Source organism: Dipodomys ordii, unplaced genomic scaffold (genome assembly GCF_000151885.1).
Source record: "Dipodomys ordii isolate 6190 unplaced genomic scaffold, Dord_2.0 Scaffold68, whole genome shotgun sequence".
NCBI classification, from domain to species: domain Eukaryota; kingdom Metazoa; phylum Chordata; class Mammalia; order Rodentia; family Heteromyidae; genus Dipodomys; species Dipodomys ordii.
This window is the reverse complement of record NW_012267284.1, coordinates 5,939,793-5,961,509: the sequence shown is the minus strand read 5'-3', so window position 1 is coordinate 5,961,509 and position 21,717 is coordinate 5,939,793. Positions and strand designations below refer to the sequence as shown.

The following is a 21,717-nucleotide window of genomic DNA, read 5'->3' as shown; positions in this document are numbered from 1 at the left end:
TGAATAAAAATAAAATCATACAACAACATTTATAGGATACAGCTATAGTATTACACAGAGGCAAATTTCTAGCACTAAAAGCTAATACCAGAAAAGAGGAAAGGTCTTAAATTTAAAGCACTTAGGTTACGAATCTAGATAAAAGAAAAATCCAAATCCCCAAACCTCTCAATAAAACAAAAAATGATTCTTTGGAAAGATCAAGGAATCAATCCAATCTCCTCCAGAAATTGCTCTCAGCAGGAAAGCAGGCTCCCTGGGGAGGAGCAGAGCTGCCTGCTGGCCCCTCCCACCTTTTTCAAGACACAACCTCTGGTTCAAATGTGGTCTGAAATTTTTTAGGAACATCAGAATACAAGTGACAGAAGGAGTGCCAGGGCATTAAGTACTGCTGTGCTCTCCAAGGAAGAGGTGGAAAAGCTCCAGAGGTCTCTTCTGTGGCCCAGCTAAGAGGACTTGCTCTGAGAATCAAGTAAGAAGAGAGGGAGGGCTGATGGAATGTGGCTTAGTGGTCTAGTATGTATGAAGCCCTGGGTTCGATTCCTCAGTACTACATATACAGAAAAGGCTGGAAGTGGCACTGTGGCTCAAGTGGTAGAGTGCTAGCCTTGAGCAAAAGAAGCTCAGGAACAGTGCCCAGGCCATGAGTTCAAGCTCCAGGACTGGCCAATCAATAAATAAATAAATAAAAGGAGGCAAAGCAATGTGAAGGGGACATCCTCCTGGGATAGCTCCCATCCCAGGAATTCAGCTGATTCAAGAAGCAAATTCAGAGCCTGGCATGTTATTTTCCACCTGTAATCCCAGCGCTTGGAAGGTGGAGGCAGCAGGACTTCAAGGCCAGTCTGGGCGAGATAAAGAGACCTTGCCTCAAAAAAAAAAATCAAAGGCTGGGGCTGGGAAGGTGACTCAGTGGTAGAGCGCTTGCCTTGCATGCATAAGGCCCTGGATTCGATTCCTCAGCACCACATAAGCAGAAAAACCCAGAAGTGGCACTCTGGATCAAGTGGTAGAGCCCTAGCCTTGATCTGAACAGCTGAGGGGCAGCACCCAGGCCCAGAGTTCAGGCCCCATGACTGGCAATCAATCAATCAATCAGTCATCAAAGCCTGGCTCTGATGATTCACATATAATACTAGCTATTCAGAAGGACTGAGGTATAAGATCAGCCCACACAAAAAATTAGCAAGACCCTATCTAAAATTAATAGTCTGGTATGGTGGCATGCCTCAGTAATCTCAGCTACTCAGGAGACCATATGTAGGAGGACCTTGGTCTAAGGTTGGCCTCAAGAAAAGAATGTAAGCTTCTATGTGAAAAATAGCTGAAGAGCAAAAAAAAAAAAAAAAAAAGAGCAGAGTGTGAACATGGCTCAAGTGGTAAAGCATCTGGACAGCAAGCACAAAGCCAAGTCAAACTCAAGTATCACCATACAACAAAACCCTACATGAGCCGGGATTTAACTCAATGCTGGGTTCAATTCCCATCAGGGGAAAACAAAATGCAATAAAATATTTTTGAAAAAAAGAATGCTCTACTTATGAGCTGTTCTGTTTTCCAAGGTGTCCAAGTCTGTACCCATTGAGTAGTGCCCCACTAAGACCCTGCTCCACAGTAGAGGGAAGGCCTGGGGGTAGGGTGGTAGAGGACCACTGACTTCCTTGCCCTGTGTACATTACAGCCTCTGGGCTGCTGCTGGCTGGCTTGTCTTCAGAGCTTGATTTCATGCCAGTTCTAGGCCTGCACACAACTGCTAGGCATTACTGCCCACAATGAGACTCCAGAGTTGTAGTAACTCGTTTCAGTAGGATAGTTAGGGGACCCAGCAAGAGTAGCCGGACTCCTTCCCTACACTGAACACCAGTTCCCTACGTTTCTGTCTGTTCTTGGAACTGTAACCAACTCCAAATTACTTGGAGTAAACACAACCTGCTACCTTGAAATGACAACTAAAATATCAGACCACAGGCTCAAAACATGGCTCGTGTGGTATGCTCTTGAGTTTAAAACCCAGGACTGCCAAAAACAACAACACCCGAATCAAAACAAAATGAGACCATGCTCCTCTTTGTGCCCCGCTCTTGAGCTCCACTACATACATGGAGATACATATGTCCTCTAGAGCTAACAGATACCTGGTCAAATAGGTAGACAGTGACGTCATCAAAAAATGTCACCGCCTTCTTTTCCTTCTTGCAGCTGCTGCTGTCACTGCCTCCACCGCCACCGCCACCGCCACCAGGCGGCCCCCCGCCCTCTGCTGCCGAGGGCTTCAGCAAACTGCGCAGGTGCCGGCCATCCTCGCTGTTGCTGATGATTACAGGCACTGGATGCTCAACATCATCTTCTGACTCGGAGCTCAGGCTGTGCAGGTTGAAGGCCCGCAGGTCATCATCTGAATCCTCGCTGTTCTCGTCTTCCTCATCTGCATCTATCCCATCCTCAGAGAGGTCGAGCATCCCGGACACCCCAAGTTTGCCCAGGTATTTGCCTTCAATATCTGGCTCCTTGAGCTTGGGGCCCTCAGCGTGGCCGGGCAAGGCCCTTTCCAGTGCGGCATTTGCACTGGCAAAGGCGAGGAGCTCGTTGGTATTGGTGCCTGTGGAGGCAAGGGTACAGGGGCGCTCTTCCAGTGTCTCCAGGTCATCACCACTGCTTAGCTCCACAGTCCACAGCCCTGAGGGGCTGCCGCCCTCATCCTCCGAGGCCTGAGTCTGCCTGGAAACCTCAGCTGGCGCCGGCTCCACCACTTCCTCTGACTCCAGGTGACTGGTGGGTTGCAGAGTGGGGGGCCACCTTTGATCGGGTGGGCTTTTCTGTGGCTCCCCAGAGCTGTCATTAGCCCTGGGGCCATTCTCTGGGGAGGCTGGCTTGGGTAGGGCCTGGCCCTCTGCCAAGGTGGAGGCTGAGGTTCCAGGGACCTCCTCAGATTTTTTATCTGGCTCCGAGTCGTTATCTGAGAAGTAGGCAGAGTCTCGATAGGAACTCTGGGCGCCAGAGGCAAAGGTCTGTGAGGTGTCTTCCGCACTCTGGGGGCCATCGCCCGCATCTGAGATGACGATCACTGGGTTGGGAGGTAAACTGCCAGCACCGCTCAGACCACCATCACCAGCGGCAGCTGAGGCAGACTCAGAGGGACCCTCGGGGACAGGGTGCAGGGTCCACTCGGGGGACTCCAGGTTCTCTGTTTCATAGCCGCTATCAGCTGGCTTATCAGGGGGCGGGTGTTTCTGGGGTGTGTGGGAGCCTAGTGATTCCAGTAAGGCTTCATGGACATCCACGGAGTCTAAGGAGTCTGGGGTCTCCACTGGCTGCTCGGAAGCTGGGAGGGGGACGGACAAGCTGTCTTCCAAGAGGCTGTCCTGGCTGGTGGAGTCAGAGGAAGCAGAAGCCAAGCCCATGTCTTTTGTGGCATCTTTATAACTGAGCTGATTCAAAGTCTTAATGGCCTCTGTGTTTTTCTCCAGCATGTGGGCACTGTGACTGTCTTCCGGCAGTGGCTGATGTTCCGAGTCCGGTATCAACTCTGGAAGACAGTTCCCTGTATTCCCCTGAATCTCAGTGATGTCACCCATGGAAGTGGAGTCCATTTTGGTTGGTCTCAAGGCCTCTTGGCTTTGGCAAGTAGAGTGTGGGGGGGTGTGGTCCCCGCAGTGGGATTTGGCATTGGGAGAGGGGATCTCCACTGGGGTAGTCCCCAAGTCCTCACAGAGGCAATCCTCGGGGGCGCTGACATCGCAACATGCTGTTTTAGTTGTTCCAAGCCTTGGAAGTGAATCTGGGGGGCCACCGGGAGGGGTTCCTTCCGTGGTGAGGGAGGTGAGAGGTGCCCGCACTTCCGGGGAAGATGGCACCGAGGGACTCCATGTGCTATCTGAGACCCCGGCTGCAGTGTCACCCTTGGTGCTTCTGTATTCCCGTGGCACTGGCAAGCTGGGCGTACTGGCAGCAGAGCCACGCTCCACACTGGGGGAGTCTGCACTGATGAACCCCGCATTCCTGAGCTCTGTCTGGAGATCATCCCCTTTTGCCTCGCTATGCCATGTGTCTCTCAGTAAGTGTCTCTCCTGAAGAAACAGGAAGTTCTCTGACAGCTCATCAACATTCAGTGGGTCAAAGTGGTCTGGGTGCAGAACACCTTCTGATGAGCAGAGAGGCTCCTGGTCGAACAGCTTTGGGGGCCTATCCTTGTTGGGGTGGCAAGTGTCCTTGGGGTCATGCCAGTGGGAACCCAGGGGGGCCGGCCTCACGCTGGCCTGCACTCCGTCCAGGTCCATGAGGTCAAAGAGCTTTTGGTGACTGGGCACGCGCTGGGCAGCGCTGACCTCACTGAAGAGACTGTTGAGGGGACTCTCGGGGGCGCTGGGGGCAGGTGGGCCCTCGGCGAGGCCCAGATCTTTGGGGTCGGCGCTGTTCTGGAAGAAGTCCTCATCAGTACTAGACTCCTCAAACTCAACGCTCTTGAGGGCCTTAAACTGGGGCACTTCGGCACCCAGCCGTTCTGGGTTATCCATTTCTGTTGTTAGCAGAGCAGGTGGATAATCGAGCTCCAGGTTGCTACCACTTTTCTCTTCGAGTTGGATGTAATAGTCACTTCCCACAGAAAGATTGTGGGCATCGAACACGGGCACCACCCCAGGGGCCCGGAGTGGAACCTCCTGGCCACTGCCATCTTGCTTTCCTGGCCCAGGATCTGAGAGTGAACTCTCAAACACATCAACTGGAAAGAACATGCTGGAGTAGGACAAGGTTTCATCTGTGTGGCCCCGGCCATGCTCATCAAAATGGTCATGCTTGGCGGCCTCCCAGACATACTCAAAGCTCAGCCCCTGGCTCGTTTCTGTCACCGTGAGGACCTCCTCCATCTCCCGACCCAGCCGGTCCTGGGCGAAGGGGTCAAGGATGGGAAAGGCAGCATTACTGGACGTGCTGCTGGTGTTGGGCTTGAGGGCAGCCCACTGCTGCTCGAAGTCCACCTCGGGGCCCCGCTGGCTCTGCAGCCGCAGGCATGTGAGCAGCCGGTGCACGTGCTCCACCGCCGGCCTCTTGTCTGGGGACAGCCAGCAGAGCTGTAACACCTCATACCTGCACGGCGCAGAAAGAGAGAATGCATTAAACGGTCACAAACTCCTGAAAATAAGAAAGACTTCAACGCCAACCCCTGTAAAAGTCTCTATACCATCATTACAGCTAGCCATCCATATTAAGGCACTCGTTCAGTTACTTTGATTTTTTTTTTTTTTTGTGATTCTGGGGATGGAAGCCAGGGCCTAGTATATGATGCTGGGTGCTCTGCAGAGCCACACCTCAGTTTTCCCCACAATCCTGAATTACTCTATTTGGTGGTAATTCAGAGGCCAAGGTTACTGCAACTAAGCTCTACTGTAGCTCAGGGTTTCCTAGGACCATGAATGGTGCTGAGGTAGACAGGTCATCAGGAACTAACTCTGGGAAAGGCTGGCTGACCAAAGTCAACATTAGTGTATTTGTGTGTGTGTGTGTGTGTGTGTGTGAGCCACTTCTGAGGCTTGAACTCAGGACCTAGGCGCTGTCCCTGAGCTTCTTCACTGAAGGTGGGGGCCATAGCTCTACTGCTGGCTCTTTGGTGGTTAACTGGAGATAAGCTGGGCATCAGTGGCTCATGCCTATAATCCTACTTAGGAGGCTGAGATCTGAGGATCATGGTTCAAAACTAGGCCTGGACAGGAAAATCTGTGAGACTCTTAATCTCTAATTAACCATCAGAAAGCCAGAAGTAGAGCTGTGGGTCAAAGTGGTAAAATACTAGCCTTGATCAGAAGAGCTCAGGGACAGTACACAGGCCCCGAGTTCAAGCCCCTTCCTCCCCACCCCCCCACCCCCCATATACACAGAGTTACCCATTACTTTCCTACCTGGGCTGGCTTCAAATTGCGATTCTCAGATCTCAGCCTGCTGAGTCCTTAGGATTGGGGTGGGTCACTTGCACCCAGCAACATCTAAACTTTTGTTAAAGCATTTTCAAAGATAGTACTAAAGGGGCTGGGAATGTGGCTTAGTGGTAGAGTGTTTGCCTAGCATGCATGAAGCCCTGGGTTCAATTCCTCAGTACCACATAAACAGAAAAAACCAAAAGTGGTGCTGTGGTTCAAGTGGTAGAGTGCTAGCCTTGAGCAAAAGAAGCTTAGGAACAGTGCCCAGGCCCTGAGTTCAAGCCCCAGGACTGGAAAAAAAAAGATAGCACTAAAATTTAACAAGATATTATTTCTAAAGTTAGTCTTGAATAATGTACAAATTATTTTTTTTTGGTCGGTTGTGGGACTTGAACTTTGGGCTTGGGCGCTGTTCCTGCGCTTTTCAGCTCAAGGCGAGTGCTTTACCGCTTGAGCCACAGTGCCACTTCCAGTTTTTTAGTGGTTTATTGGAGATAAGAATCTCATGAACTTTCCTGCCCGGGCTGGCTTTGAACTACGATCCTCAGATCTCAGCCTCCTGAGTAGCTAGGATTACAAGCGTGAGCTACTGGCGCCTGGCTTAAATGATTGTTTTCCATAATACTCATCATTTCAAATAGGGACTTCTTAAGAATTGACACCCCTGGAAACGTGATTCCTTTGCTGAAGAGGACAGAATGTGAAGCCACGAACCATTGATCTGAAAATGGCTGTTCCAGCTGGGGCTTCGGGAGTTTTGTCTCCCTCTCTCTAATGACTTGGTTGAGAACGTCCAGGTCAGACAAATTTGTGTAGGGCTGGGAAGCATTGTCAAAGAGCTCCCAAAGTGTCACACCCAGTGACCTGCGGGAAACAGAACACAGCATAACACCTTCAGTTTGTTAACATGCTAGCACAGTTCTCAAATCAGCATTCAACATTGGAAGAGCAAAAGCAGAGGCATTGCCATAAAAATCAGAATGCAAGCCTGGAGGTGAAGGCTCTCTGAGTTCAAAATCCAGTATCAATTTGTTATATGACAACTCTATGAGTCTAGCATGATTATAGGGATGAGGTAAAATGTATGGAGACAATAGAAATACTCTGGAATCAGAGGAAAACCCATACACAACATCTATAAACACCAGAAAGTATCTTAGAGAACCCTTCATATGAGCAAAAATTCTGAAGTTCCCCGTTAGAGCCACGCGTTTCCTGTCTACATCTCCTATTCCTCGGCATTGGGGCGCTTTGAAGCTGTCCAGTGCCAGAAGAGGCCTGGGGTTTTTGTGACTGTGGTGGGACATTCCCCCTCTGAGCCTGTGAGGCCTGCTTTCATGCTCGGTCCTGTCTCCGTGAGAATGGCCTCAGGTGCACAGGTCCAATGGAGCTCCTTTCTTTCTTGTCTTTAGTCTTTTGCATTGCCTTCTAGTCCTATCTTCCAGAAACAGCTACTATCTATTGCACAGCCTGCTGTAAGCAAAAAAGCCGAGCAAGAACAAGAGGCCCTGAGTTCAAGCACTAGAACTAGAACTACCTATCTACCTACCTACATACTCACATACATAAATGACTTCTGGGATAAAAGTAAAAGCTTTTTCCCAACAGTAACATAACTTTGGGCAGATGTAGTTAAACATAACTGAAGTACAGTAAATTCCTTATACTACTCAGGAAAGATGGTTAAGAAATTAGTTAACATTAGATTAATTGAAGGACATGAAAGATATAATTTCTAGGGTAACCAAAAAAAGCATCTTCCCAACAAGAGGGGGAAAAAAAGTTTTTAAAAGACCAACCCAAAAAAGGTAAAAGGAAGGGAAAACAGAAAAAACAGAAAAGCATCATTAAAAAAATGCAGCTATCAGTTAAGAAAACTGTGATTAAAATTATGGAGTCAAAGATAAAGGCACACCTCTTGAGCATCCATTAAAATGATCGCATATAAACCACAGCATTATATAACAGCCCAAACCTTTTCTGGTTCTCTCCTCACCTCTATGTTTGCTTAGTGAGCATCTATTCCACACCAGGCCCCAGGCGGGCACAGAATGTACCTGACCTGGCTCTCTGCATTTAGGGAGAAAGGTGGGGAAGTGAAGGACATGAGCACACTTGTGTTAATAGCTCTGCTGTCCCACAAGTGTCTCACCCATCGGCACCCTTTGTTTCCTACTTCTTGCAGTCCCTCTCCTGCTCAAAGATAAGGCAGCCCTGGCTACCAACGATACATACCAGATATTACTGTACTTAGTCTGATCCGCAGTGAGCAGTCTGTCTTGGAAGCTAGTTACTAATTCTGGAGCAGTCCATCGAAGAGGGACAATTTTTTTATCATCCGTCTCAATGTAATCCTCCTGTGTGGTTGGAAAGCACTGAGTTTTCATGGAATTATACTAGTGGTGAGCATAATACAATTCCAAGACATTCAGAAAACACGTCCCTGGCCACAATATCAATCAGAACAAAGTGGGAATCTTTGGGAAGGGGAGCATGAGGTGTGGCTTGGCAGCCACGTGGGCTTTACGAGATGGGTGCTGAGCCCCAGAGTGAATGCTTCCCCTTCCTGGGTAAGGACTAAGCACACTGCCCTTTCAGCACTGACCAGGGGCTGTGCTGGCTAAAGCATAGGCTTAAGAGCTCACGCCCTGGGTCATGGGTCCTCACTCCACCATTCACCAGTGATGCAAGGCTGGGCTAGCTGAAGACCCAGACCTTGTCTTTACCTACCTACATGGGATGGGGGTAAGGGCTGATGCTGGCTCCACCTCAGTGTCAATATGCTACCTCACAGTGCTTGCTGCACAGGAAGCAACAAAACACTGGCAGCAATGGCAAATAACCCACTTACAGTTACACAACATGCCTTGAAAACATCCAACTGGGCTGAAGGAACACAGATGATCAGTTGACCTGCTTTCTTTTTTGTGTGTGCGCACGCACATATGCAAGTGCACCAGTACTGGGGCTTGAACTTAAGGCTTGGACACATTGTTCCTGATCATTTTTGCTCAAGGCTAGCACTCATTCTGCCACTTGAGTCACAGTTCCACGTCTGCCTTTTTGGTGGACAGAAGTGGGAATCTTTGGGAAGGGTTCCCACTAATTGGAGAGAAGAGTCTCATGGACTTTCCTGTCTGGGTTACTTTGAACCATGATCCTCAGCCTTCTGAGTGGCTGGGATTATAGGCATGAGTTACTAGCACCTGACTTTTTCTTTCTTTTTTTTGGGGGGGGGAGTGGGGGTGTCTGGTCGTGGGGCCTGAACTCTGGGCCTGGGCGCTGTCCTTCAGCTCTTCAGCTCAAGGCTAACGCTCTACCACTTGAGCCACAGCGTCACTTGTGGCTTTTTTTTTTCTCCCTCTTATGTGGTACTGAGGAATCAAACCCAGGGCCTCATGCATGCAAGGCAAGCGCCTACCACTGAGCCACTTTCCCAGCCCCAAGCACCTGACTTTTATCTGCTTTCTCCAGGGGAATATGTAAAAGATACTAGAAAAGCTAGATTTTAAATTTACTGACTGAGCTTAAATTTTTACTGCAATGTAATAGATAACTGTTTATATGACATATATTTTATTATTCAGATAATAATTGTTAGAGTTCCTGTGTTCATTCTAGATTTTATTTACTTATTTGTTATTTGCGTTGTTCTTAGGGCCTGAAACAAGGTCTTGACGCTATCCCTGAGCTCCTTTGCTCAAGGCTAGTGCTCTACCACATTGAGCCACAATGCCACTTCCAGTCTTCTGGTAGTTAACTGGAGGTAAAAGTCTCACAGCCTTTCCTTTCCTGGGCTGGCTTTTAACGGTGATCCTCAGATCTTAGCCTCCTTAGTAGCTAGAATTACAGGCATGAACCACTGGTGCCTGGCTCATTCTAAAATATATTATGTGCCATCAATATCAAGTACAATTTTTTTTTTGGGGTCCAGTTGTGGGGCCTGAACTCTGGGCCTGGGCGCTGTCCCTCAACTCTTCAGCTCAAGGCTAGCACCCTACCATTTGAGCCACAGTGCCACTTCCGGCTTTTTTCTTATGTAGTGCTGAGGAATCAAACCCAGGGCCTCAAGCATGCAAGGCAAGCGCTCTACCACTGAGCCACCTTCCCAGCCCCAAGTACAATTTTTATAGACAAAGAAACTGGAAAACTGTCACAGAAGGTGGTACACCAGCACTGACCCAGACAAACCATACACAGCACCATGAAGGTGACTGGAACAGACTCTGCTCCTAGGAGCAGGATCTCCATATCCAAGGCTTTTACCCTTTCTTCCAAAAATGGAGTGACATTTCTGAGATGCAACTCTACAACTGAAACTAAAATGGATTAGGGAGACAGCATTTAACCCGTGGCTTACCTTGTACCTGCTGAATCCTATTCCATAATCCCCTACTTTCACGTTTAAGTCGGAGGTCAGAAAACAATTCCGCAGGGCTAAGTCACTGCAAAGATAAAGGACAAGGTGACCACAGGAATGAGGATCTAGAACTGGCACAAGGCAGGCCTAGCCACAGACAGAGACTTCCCCTAGGAATCACAATCTGTGACTAACAATGTGTAAAATTCCGTCATAGAAAGGGAGTTACTACTCTATTCCCAAGTACTTCACAGAGATGACTGAGCACTGAACACCCAGTGAACAAACTGACTGCCAGGCTAACTACACCAACCACCCCTGCACCACATTCTGCTCTACAAAATTAAGATATAGGGACTGAGGCCTAGTGTTTCAATGATCAAGAAAACATTCTAAAATTCGAAGCAGTTAAATTGTTTGAATTTTTTTTTTACAAGTAAGTTAACAGACTATTCGTTGTATGTAAAGGTTAAGGGGAGTTTTTTTTTTGTTTTTGTTTTTGTTTTGGCAGTCGTGGGACCCATACTCTGGGCCTGGATGCTATCCCTCAGTTCTTCAGCTCAAGGCTAGCGCTCAACCACTTGAGCCACAGCGCCACTTCCTGGTTTTTCTGCTTATGTGGTGCTGAGGAATTGAACCCAGGGCCTCATGCATGCAAGGCAAGTGCTCTACCACTGAGCCATCTTCCCAGCCCCCAACCCGTATTTTTGAGTGGTGATTTTCAGGACACCATCCCCAAGCTTTTAGTCCTGTGGCAGTGTCTGGGGAGGACTTTGGGACACACTTGGACATTATCATTACCACTATGGAATCTTCCAGTCTTAAGAAGAAAATGGGCTGGGACAATAGCTCAGTAGCACAAAGAATACTTTCCTGGCATTTGAGGGCCCTAGGTTTGATCCTCCAGTACCACAAAGAAAATTAAAAAAATAGGAAAATGGGGAATAAGTACCTACTTTTTGGAATTAAGGAAAGGGCAGGGAATGGAAGGGGAGGAGGAAAGGAAGGAAGGAAGGAAGGAAGGAAGGAAGGAAGGAAGGAAGGAAGGAAGGAAGGAAGGAAGGAAGGAAGGAAGGAGGAAGGGAAGGAGAAAGGGAAGGAGGGAAACACACCAGTGGGCAGAAAAAACACAGAAGTCAGGTTTCTTGTCCACAGAACTGAGTGTAGCCACGTAGCTTTCACCAAAAGGTGTGGTCCTTATGGTGCACACATACAGATCTGACCTAATAGTTCCAACATCTCCCTTTTGAGACCAAGATTAAAGGCTGGATGCCCTCATCCCAGTGTGTCCCCTTCAGAGCTCAGAGCCATTTACTTTTTTTGTGCTAATTCTAGGGCTTGAACTCAGGGCCTGGGCTCAGTCCCTGAGCTTTACTGCTCAAGGTTAGCACTCTACCACTTGAGCCACAGCTCCATTTCCACCTTTTTTGATAGTTTACCGAAGATAAGAATCTCATAGACTTTCCTGCCCCAAGCTGGAAGGAAAGTTCCTCAGATCTCAGCATCCTGAATAGCTAGGATTACAGGCATAAGCCACTGGCACCAGGCCCATTTACTTTTTATTTTTCCAGTAGTACTGAGATTCGTTTTACTACTTGAGCTACACACATTCAGCCATTTAGGTGGTCCTCTTCTGTCCTCTTATGAAAGTTCAGGCTATGTGTCAAGACAGGGTGGTGTGAAGATGTGAGGGCTGAATGGAAGATGAGCAATGTATGCCCAGAGGCCTTTGGTTATCATGCTAGCTGATGCAGAATCTTGGCAAGAAGGAGTGCTTCTCTATTCTTAAAACTCAGAACAGGAACAAGTGTCCTGGTGGGAAGAGATGCTTGCCAACTGTTCCCCACCTCTACCCAGCACTTCATGCCCCTCTCAGGCACCAGATGTCAGGAGGTGGGGAAGCTGATGCCCGCCACACCACCACAGAGTTGAGCAATACCGGGCGAATCATGGGCATGTGGAGTCTAAGTTTCTTCACCAAATGACAGGGATGCACAGAAACAAAGATTGTAAAAATAAAAATGCAATGTGTTGGACATGTTCAAAGTGTTACAGGGATTCAAGGCACAGACATAATTGGGCTGAAAACTGGTAACACTATTTTCTGCAGTCAGAATCATGTGCCACTGCACAGGTGAGTCCATGTCAAGGCTGCCCTGGCAAAAATACAAACACAGCCAGCACATTTTCCTCTGGTTGAAAAGCAGATCTAGGGACAAGGCTGCCCGAGCTCCCACCTGCAGAGCTCTGGGAAGGTGCTGGCTGGTCACTGGCAGCATTTGTGTGGGTTCCAGGACACAGGCCACAGGCCACAGGATGCAGCAGAGCACTGGCTTACCCAGGCAAATCCAAACTGGAGCTCCCCCGTCCCTCTCTGGAGGGATTCTGCAAATGGCTCTAGGTACCTGGCCAGTTCAAATAACCACACCTCTGTTAAGAGGAAGCTAATGGCCCAGCAGGGAAGATCTTTTCTAAGAAGGGTCTCCATTCTGTAGAAGACACACACCAAGAGTTGGACATGGAGGCCACACAGGCCACACTGAGAGGGACATGCTGTGCCCCCACCCCTGCCTATGGCAGTGGCAGGCTAACTCAGGGCTCTGTGCAGCCTCTGTGAACATCCCACAGGCAGGGCCCAGAGGTCCAGGAAGACTGTGCCCAGACCATTCTGGTGGGGTACAAGCAGGCTTCCCAAGTCTTACTGGGCAGTCCTTACCAGCTGAGTAAACCTCTTGTTTACTGAGTGCACAGGGTACATATTAGGTACTGGTGAGGCTCTGGATACTCAGAATTCTTCCACTGTGAAATTCTGACTAGACCCTGAGGAAAGTGCCTCTGGCTGGAGTGGGCTGGCTGCTGCTGGCTGGGATTTGAAGGTGGTGACAAAATAGGACAAAGCGTCCTGTGCGGGTTTTCCTCTGGGCTGGGTGGATGAGAGTTGGGTGCCCAGGTTAGCTTGTGCCCAACTGGCTTTGGCTTACACATGCAAAACTGGATGGAGGGGCTGGGAAGGTGGCTCAGTGGTAGAGCACTTGCCTTGCATGCCAGAGGCCCTGGGTTCGATTCCTCAGCACCACATAAGCAAAAAGAAAAAACCCGGAAGTGGCGCTGTGGCTCAAGTGGTAGAGTGCTAGCCTTGAGCTGAAGAGCTGAGGGACAGCGCCCAGGCCCAGAGTTCAGGCCCCACGACTGGACCAAAAAAAAAACAAAAACTGGACGGAACACATGGAGAACACTGTTTTCAGGAGCAGACAACAACCCATCTGAGGCTCTGATGTTCTTACCCTGCTGGGCCAGCCAGAAAGCTGCTTAGGTGTTATCTATACAAAGGGCAACGTGAGTCCCACGCGTTTCAGGACAAGATGGTCCACTCCTCAGTGTGGGTCACTGGTGGCTGGGCACGTGCCAACACCACAGACAGGATGTCACTCTTGGCAGAACTGGGGTTTCTGGGCCAAGCACCTCAGGCTCCTCCAAGACTACACCATAACCAGACTGGCTTGCAAGGTGAGCTACGCAGCAGCCCTGTCTAGCAATCTGAAGCTTCCCCTTGCGAACATTCCAGGTATAGATGTTTTGAAGCTATTCTAGTTCCCCCATCAACATTCTCACTTTTGTCCTGTTTGCCATTCCTTCAAATAATACTGAATAGTTTTGTTGGGTTTTTGTCTGTTTTGTTTCAGACAAGGGTCTGCAGTCTGAGGCCCAGGCTGGCCTCAAACACTTGTGATTCTTTTGCCTTAGGCTCCTGAGCCTCAGGATTATAGGTGTAAAATGCCATACCTGGCTTAAGCCCCACTTGAACTAGTTCCTTTCCCCAAAAGCCTTTCCTCATTTCTACCTGAGATATATCACAAGAGGAGAACACCTGATCTGGACATCAACTAATTATGTTCCATGCAGGGAACAGAAAAACTCCATCCACAGCCATCCCTTAGGCATCCCTCTTTGGTTGTCAGTACTGCCCTTTTCTTACCTAAACACTGGAAACTCTACCATGAAAGTGACTATGCACAGGAACATAAAATGCACTGGCATGCCCCATGCATAGGCATGCAGTTCCAGCTACCTTGCCCATTAGCAAGATCCCAAGGCCTTATCTCACGTGTTTCTACAGTCTAGCTTCCAGACATCTTCTTTCTTGTCTTCTGTGTACCTGTCTTATCACTGGGTCCACTGTACCTCCTTCCTAATGCTCCCTCCCTTTCCTTCCCTCTCCCCTCCAACATCCTATGCATCCTTCTCTGGCAATTTCCAAACTGCCTCCTTCCAGAAGTATGTATTTTATGTTCGATTCTTCAAGGACCATTGCAACACCACCTCCTTTTTTTCCCCCCCAGAGCTGAGGCCCGAACTCAGGGCCTTGCGCTCACCAGGCAGGCACTCTTCTGCTGAGCTAAACCCCCAGCCCCGCCACCTCCTTCTTCACAAGTCCTGCCTGGAGCTTCCAGACCAAAGTAGCTTCAGCCCTACACGCATGCACATGCCATTTGTGTCTGGGCCAAACTATTCATTCAGTTACTGGCTGAGACAAACTACTCCCCATTCTAAGCCTTAGTGTAGTGCTCTGTTAAGGTTAGAGACCACACCGGCCTCCTGGCTCGCAGGCTGTCCCAATCTGCACAATCAACAAAGCATTCACAGAATGTTCTGCAGGTGCTGGGAACACCTAGATCATCCTGCCAAAGGAGAAGACATGTTAACTCTCCTGTTGGGGATCTAGCCCAGGAACAGCTGACTTTAAATACACATACAACCTCATCTCTCCTCTTATCTGTCACAGATCTCTGTAGACTGTTCCATGAATACTCACTGAAATGATGAATTTAGTGTCTTCAATTTAACAACAAATCTAATCCACAAAAAGCCAAGAAAATTTAGAACTCCAAGGAGGATGAGGTCCAGCCTCATGATCAGCGTTGCCATGGCTCCTTCCCCTCCCTGCCCTGAAATCACTGAGTCTGTGAGGGAGGAGACTAAGAGCTCAGGGGCTTGACAAGCTCCACCTTCATCTGGGAATCAGTTTAGCCTGCCTTCCCGCTAGGGAAGACCAGAGCGTAGGCTAGGCTGCTACTCTCTTGTTCACCACCACCAAGTGTTGTGGGCTTCCCTACCTTGGACCCAGGCCTGGTGGAGGAAAGTCTGTTCCTATCATCACATGAAGATCTAGTTTCTTTCATTTAATACCAGTATTCGCCAAGCATTATCTTTGGCTTTGATTTAGTTGAATTAATTAAAGCAGAGTCATGCACACAGTTTTGGCCCTTAAAAAGACAACATTGAGTATGGCTCTGGTAGAACCCACCTGTAATCCTAGCTACTTAGGAAGCTGAGATCTAGGATCATGGTTCAAAGCCATCCAGGGAAGGAAAGTCTGTGGAGACTCTATTTTATTTTATTTTAGTCGGTGATGGGGCTTGAACTGAAGACCTGGGCACTATCCAAGTTCTTTTGCTTAAGGGTAGCACTCTTCCACGTTGATCCACAGTGCCACTTCTGGTTTTCTACTGGTAAACTGGAGTTAAGAGTATAACAAACTTTCCTGCCCAGGCTGGCTTTGAAACCTGATCCTCAGATCTCAGCCTCTTGATTAGCTAGGATTACAGACATAAGCCACCAGCACCTGGCCCTGTGAGACTTTTATCTCCAACTAACCACCCAAAAACACAGGAGTGGAGCTCTGGCTCAAGTGGTAGAATACTAAAACTATCAAGAACAGCGCCCCAGCCCTGAGTTTAAAAAAACAAAAAAACAACTCAAGCCCAGTGTGGTGGTACACATCTGTAATCCCAGATTTCAGGCAGCTGAAGCAGGAATATCATTGAGTATGAGACCAACTTGGGTTACTTCCTGGGTTGGAGTCTCAAAACACCAAAGCAGAAACCAGACACTGGTGGCTCACACCTGTGGTCCAAGCTACTCAGGAGGCTGAAAGCTAAGGATTGGGTTCAAAGCCAGCTCAGGCAGGAAAAGTCCATGAAACTCTTATCTCTGATTAACGACCACAAAAGCCAGAAGTGGATCTGTGGCTCAAGTGGTAGAGTGCTAGCTTTGAGCAAAAAGCTGAGGGATGGCACCCAAGCTCTGAGTTCAAGCTCCAGTACTAGCACAAAACAACAGCAACAACAACAAAAAACCCCAAAGCAGAAAAATAAACTAAAGATTAGACACACAACTGGGTGCCAGTGGCTCACACCTGTATCCTAGCTTCTCAGGAGGCTGAGATCTGAGGATTGCGGTTCAAAGCCAGCCCAGGCAGAAATGTCCGTGAGACTCTTATCTCCAATAAACCACTCAGAAAGCCAGAAATGGCACAGTAGCTCAACTGGTAGAGGACTAGCCTTGAGCTGAAGAGTGCAGGACAGTGCCCAGGCCCAGAGTTCAGGCCCCATGACCAAAACAAAACAATATTGGACACACAAGCTAAAGAAACTTAGTATCTGAAGCCCCCAGCCAGGGGTACAACTCTGGCTTGTTAGTAACGCCATTTCCAAGGTAATGTACATGCCACCTGACCTTAGGACTAACTCATCACTCCTCTACACTACCTGGCCATACCCAAAGGTTAGTGACTTCACTGTTCTCCAAACCTTAAAACCAGGCACTCCTGAGCACATCAGGCTCCTGGGCACATCACTGCCCAGCAGGCTCCCTGTGCCATCACCCCATACGTCTGGGCTTAGCTGTGGAAATCTCTAGGCCACCTGTGGTAATGTGGCAGTAATGGAGGCTTGCTGTGTAGCTGGCCTTCACAAATGTTGTGCAAGCCATCTCAGAATGCAGCCTGCCTGTGACGCAGAGATAAGCTCTTTTTTTGGGGGGGGGGAGAGGAGAGGGGCATTCCTGGGGCTTGAACTCAGGGTCTGGGCTCTGTCCCTGAGCCTCTCTTTGCTCAAGGCTAGCAGTCTACCACTTGAGCCACAGAGACACTTCTATAAGGCTCTTTTTTTTTTTTTGTCGGTCGTGGGGCTTGAACTCTGGGCCTGGGCGCTGTCCCTCAGCTCTTCAGCTCAAGGCGAGCGCTCTACCACTTGAGCCACAGCGCCACTTCCGGTTTTCTGGTGGTTTATTGGAGATAGGAGTCTCACGGTCTTTCCTGCCCGGGCTGGCTTTGAACCGCGATCCTCAGATCTCAGCCTCCTGAGTAGCTAGGATTACAGACGTGAGCCACCAGCGCCCGGCTATAAGGCTCTTTTTAAACATTCTATGAAAACAAACTTTAACTGGGGCAGTTTCCAGGGTGGCAACCACTTGAGGCTGGACAGGTGGGCTGTGCTATTTCATCCAAGGCAGGAAGTCCCACTTTGAGCCAACTTAAAAAGGTGCCATATGGAGGCGACCCACATAAGAACTGAAAATGTTGCCCACATGGCTACTTTTGAAAATGAAATCAAACAGCTGTTGCTAGTTGCCAGGAGTTTCTTTACTTTGGGCTTTTATATTTGAATATAATCTAGTCCATGTGATTTAGTTTATTATCTCTGTTTTAAAGTCTACAAGAATCTAAATTAGGTAAAACTTTAACCTAAGGCAACTCATGGGAAAGTACTATTTATTTACTGTGATGTCTTGGCCAAACTTAAAATGTAGTAATGTGAAGGCAGTGCACTGGGCTCTGCACACATCTGACTGACCTGGCTAACTTCTGTTCCTGTCTCCCATGCAACACACCCTGAGCCTTCTTCACATTTCAAAGTCCCTAAAACCAATAGTAGGCAATAATTATTTGTATATAATAAAAAACAACAGTACAAACGTGTTAGATACCCATGTTATTTTTTTTTTGTCTTTTCTTTTTTGGTACTGGGGATTGAACCCAGGACGTTGCACTTGCTAGGCAAACGCTTTGCCACTGAGCTACATCCCAGCCCCCCATGTTATATTTTTAAAAACTCAAAGATTAAGATATAGAACATCTACATTATAAGATGAGTAGATCTTTAGATTGTGAAGTTTTGTGCAGAGGATTTTGCCTTCTCTTAAGAAATCCATAACTGGGGGGCTGGGAAGGTGGCTCAGTGGTAGAGCGCTTGCCTTGCATGCCTGAGGCCCTGGGTTCAATTCCTCAGCTACCACATAAGCAAAAAGAAAAAAGCTGGAAGTGGCACTGTGGCTCAGGTGGTAGAGCGCTAGCCTTGAGGCTGAAGAACTGAGGGATAGCGCCCAGGCCCAGAGTTCAGGCCCACTACCGGACACCCCCCCCAAAAAAAGAAATCCATAACTGGGGCTGGGAAGGTGGCTCAGCGGTAGAGTGCTTGCCTTGCATGCATGAGGCCCTGGGTTCGATTCCCCAGCACCACATAAAAAGAAAAAAGTCGGAAGTGGCGCTGTGGCTCAAGTGGTAGAGCACTAGCCTTGAGCTGAAGAGCTGAGGGACAGCGCCCAGGCCCAGAGTTTAGGCCCCACAACAGGACCAAAAAAAAAAGAAATCCATAACTGCTCAAGCCTGTAATCCTACCTACTCAGAAGGCTGAGATCTGAGGATCATGGCAGGAAAGTCTGTGAGGCTTTTATCTCTGATTAACCACCAAAAAGCCTGAACTTCTATACACAAACCCATGACCTAGACTTTAAAACAATGCTTCACTTGCTGTTCTAAGCCAAGCCTGATATGGATGTGTATGCCAAGGCTAATGTCCTCCCTCTCTTCTGTCTGAAGTAATGCTGGCTCTCTGATAGGAGTGCATGCCTGTTACACCAACCCCCCCCCCCCACCAGAGGTTTGTATTCCTTTCTGTTCTCAGACATGGTCCATACTCCTGCCTCTGCCTTCTGAGTGCTTCATGATGTGTTTCCATCATAAAAATGGAGATAGACTATAAATGTATTTGAGATTTGCTTTGTGAACATACTGTACTTCACATACACCTCCTCAAGTCAAGGCACAGGTCTTCCTTTTCAGGTTTTTACATTGTTACATAACTTACTAAAAGTCAACTGAAGTGATGATGCTTGTTTTCCCCAGAGATGCAAGAAAAAAAATTTTACACCTATCTTAAAACATAAGAGCTCAAAGCCTAGTAATGACTGGTAGAAATCTCCTTTCCCTGCATAGAACAACTCATCATCTGAGATAGGACTCAAAGGTGCTGGGTGTTTTAACTGTGAAAACCGCCATCATCACTGTAAAGCATGCAGGCTGGCCCTGAGGAGTTCCACAGTTGTGAGTCATGCAGGTTCCATGAGGCGCTCACCTCCCGTCCCTGGTCATCTCCACAGGCACTCAACCTCCCTGCCTCCCTCAGATCCTTCCTATCCATGACCCTCTATCTCTGAGAAGGCACCTGAAGTCAAGCGCCTTCTGCTGGTCAGAAACCAATGCCATGACCTTGTAGAAAAAGATGCTGGTGGCCTACAGTCCCCCTCTTCTCTCAGGGGTGCACACTGGGACACACTATAGGCCTGGGCATTTAAGACTACGGCTGACACAAAAGGATACACAAGTGACATGTCAGAGAGACTAGAAGAGTTGGCTCCCTACATACTTTGAAATTTTAGAAACATTTTCCAGACCTTAGGCTATGTTGTGATATTTTGTATTGCTTTCAATGGAGCCCAACAAAGCCCTTGCTACTTGCCTAAGTAAACACTTTCTGCTGCAAATGGTCCTTGGTGTCCCTTCCCAAACTGCCCAGCCTCTTTGGGCCCCCATCATGACACGTGATGCACACTCATGTTCAGCCAGACCCACCTGTGCAGGAAGTGCAGCTTATGCATGGCAGCCAGCCCTGCGGTGATCTCACACGCCATCCTCTGCAGCAGCATAGTCTGCGAGTCGCCACGCATGTGCTCATGCTCATTGCGCAGGTAAGCCTTCAGATCACCCTGCAAAGACCAGTCCACATAAGTGCCAGCCATGTGCAAGCAAACCCACTGGCAGACAGGGGCCTTAGTTGGCACAAACTTAAACACTAAAATGACTCCAGAAACTACATAGGCTGGCACTCAGTAAACAATCTCTGGGTTGGGGATAAAGCTCAGTGGAAGAGTACTTGCCTAGCACATACCAGCCCCTGGGTCGATGCAAGCACCACAAAAAAATAAAACAAATAAAAATTTCAGATGGAGCAAGTCTTCACATTAGGAAAAGTAATAATGCACCTTTTAAAAATTCACTTATCTGTCTTTGGGAGGGTAAGGGTAGGCACAGCAATGGAGGAACCAAGTGTGAACAAATGCAGCAGTGGTATGCACCAGATACTACATGGAAAATGAACCACATATCTTGTGGGTAGGGACTGCAGGGAAAAACTAGGAGAGCAAAGGAAGGGAGTAACACTATCCCAAAAGAAATGTATTCATTACCTGACTTATAAAACTGTAACTCCTCTGCATATTACCTTTTTTTTGGTAAGTTGTGGGACTTGAACTCTGGGCCTGAGCACTGTCCCTGAGCTCTTCAACTCAAGGCAAGCACTCTACCACTTGAGCCACAACGCCACTTCCATGTACATTACTTTTTTTTTTTTGGTCGGCCGTGGGGCTTGAACTCTGGGCCTGGGCGCTGTTCCTCAGCCCTTCAGCTCAAGGCGAGCGCTCTACCACTTGAACTACAGCGCCACTTCCGGTTTTCTGGTGGTTTATTGGAGTTAGGAGTCTCAAGGTCTCTCCTGCCTGGGCTGGCTTTGAACCGCGATCCTCAGATCTCAGCCTCCTGAGTAGCTAGGATTACAGACGTGAGCCACCGGCGCCTGGCTCATGTACATTACTTTTATCTAAACAATAAAAAAAACTAAAGTAATAACAATCCAGTATTCCAAGGCATACATTAAAGATGTATATCAGTGGCTCACACCTATAATCTTAGCTACTCAGAAAGCTGAGATCTGAGGATTGTGGTTCAAAGCCAACCTGGGCAGGAAAGTCTGTGATACTCTTATTTTCAATTAACCACTGAAAAGCCAGAAGTGGAGCTGTGGCTCAAGTGCAGAGCACCAACTTTGAGTGAAAAAGCTCAGGGACAGCACTCAGACTCTGAGTTCAAACCCCAGTATTTACATTCACACAGACATACGGACACACAGACACACACAGACACACACAGACACACACAGACACACAGAGCATACATTATGATGCTTTTAGGGCCATTCTAAGCAAGATCATGTAAAGTAAACCAGTAAAGAAAATATAAGTCGGGCGCTAGTGGCTCATGTCTGTAATCCTAGCTACTCAGGAGGCTGAGATCTGAGGACCTCGGTTCAAAGCCAGCCCAGGAAAGAAAGTCCATGAGATTCTTATCTTCAATTAACCACTAGAAGACTGGAAGTGGAGCTGTGGCTCAAGTGGTAGAGTGCTTGCCTTGAGCTGAAGAGCTGAGGGTCAGCACCCAGGCCCAGAGATCAATCCCCCTGACGAAAGAAAGCAAGAAAGCAAGCAAGGGGGGGGGGAGGAAGGAAGGAAGGAAGGAAGGAAGGAAGGAAGGAAGGAAGGAAGGAAGGAAGG

At 48.3% G+C, this 21,717-nt stretch overlaps 1 protein-coding gene across 1 annotated transcript in view; it reads right to left on the bottom strand.

Moving 5' to 3' along the window:
• The window catches only part of Lmtk2 (lemur tyrosine kinase 2), a 114,375-nt gene that overhangs the window by 5,251 nt on the left and 87,407 nt on the right, over positions 1 to 21,717 (bottom strand). The window contains exons 7-11 of the mRNA XM_013023402.1: positions 19,964 to 20,097; positions 10,273 to 10,357; positions 8,148 to 8,269; positions 6,627 to 6,776; positions 2,136 to 5,085 (exon numbers count right to left, since the gene is read on the bottom strand). Coding sequence (XP_012878856.1) covers positions 2,136 to 5,085; positions 6,627 to 6,776; positions 8,148 to 8,269; positions 10,273 to 10,357; positions 19,964 to 20,097 — 3,441 coding nt within the window. The remainder of the gene's footprint in view (positions 1 to 2,135; positions 5,086 to 6,626; positions 6,777 to 8,147; positions 8,270 to 10,272; positions 10,358 to 19,963; positions 20,098 to 21,717) is intronic.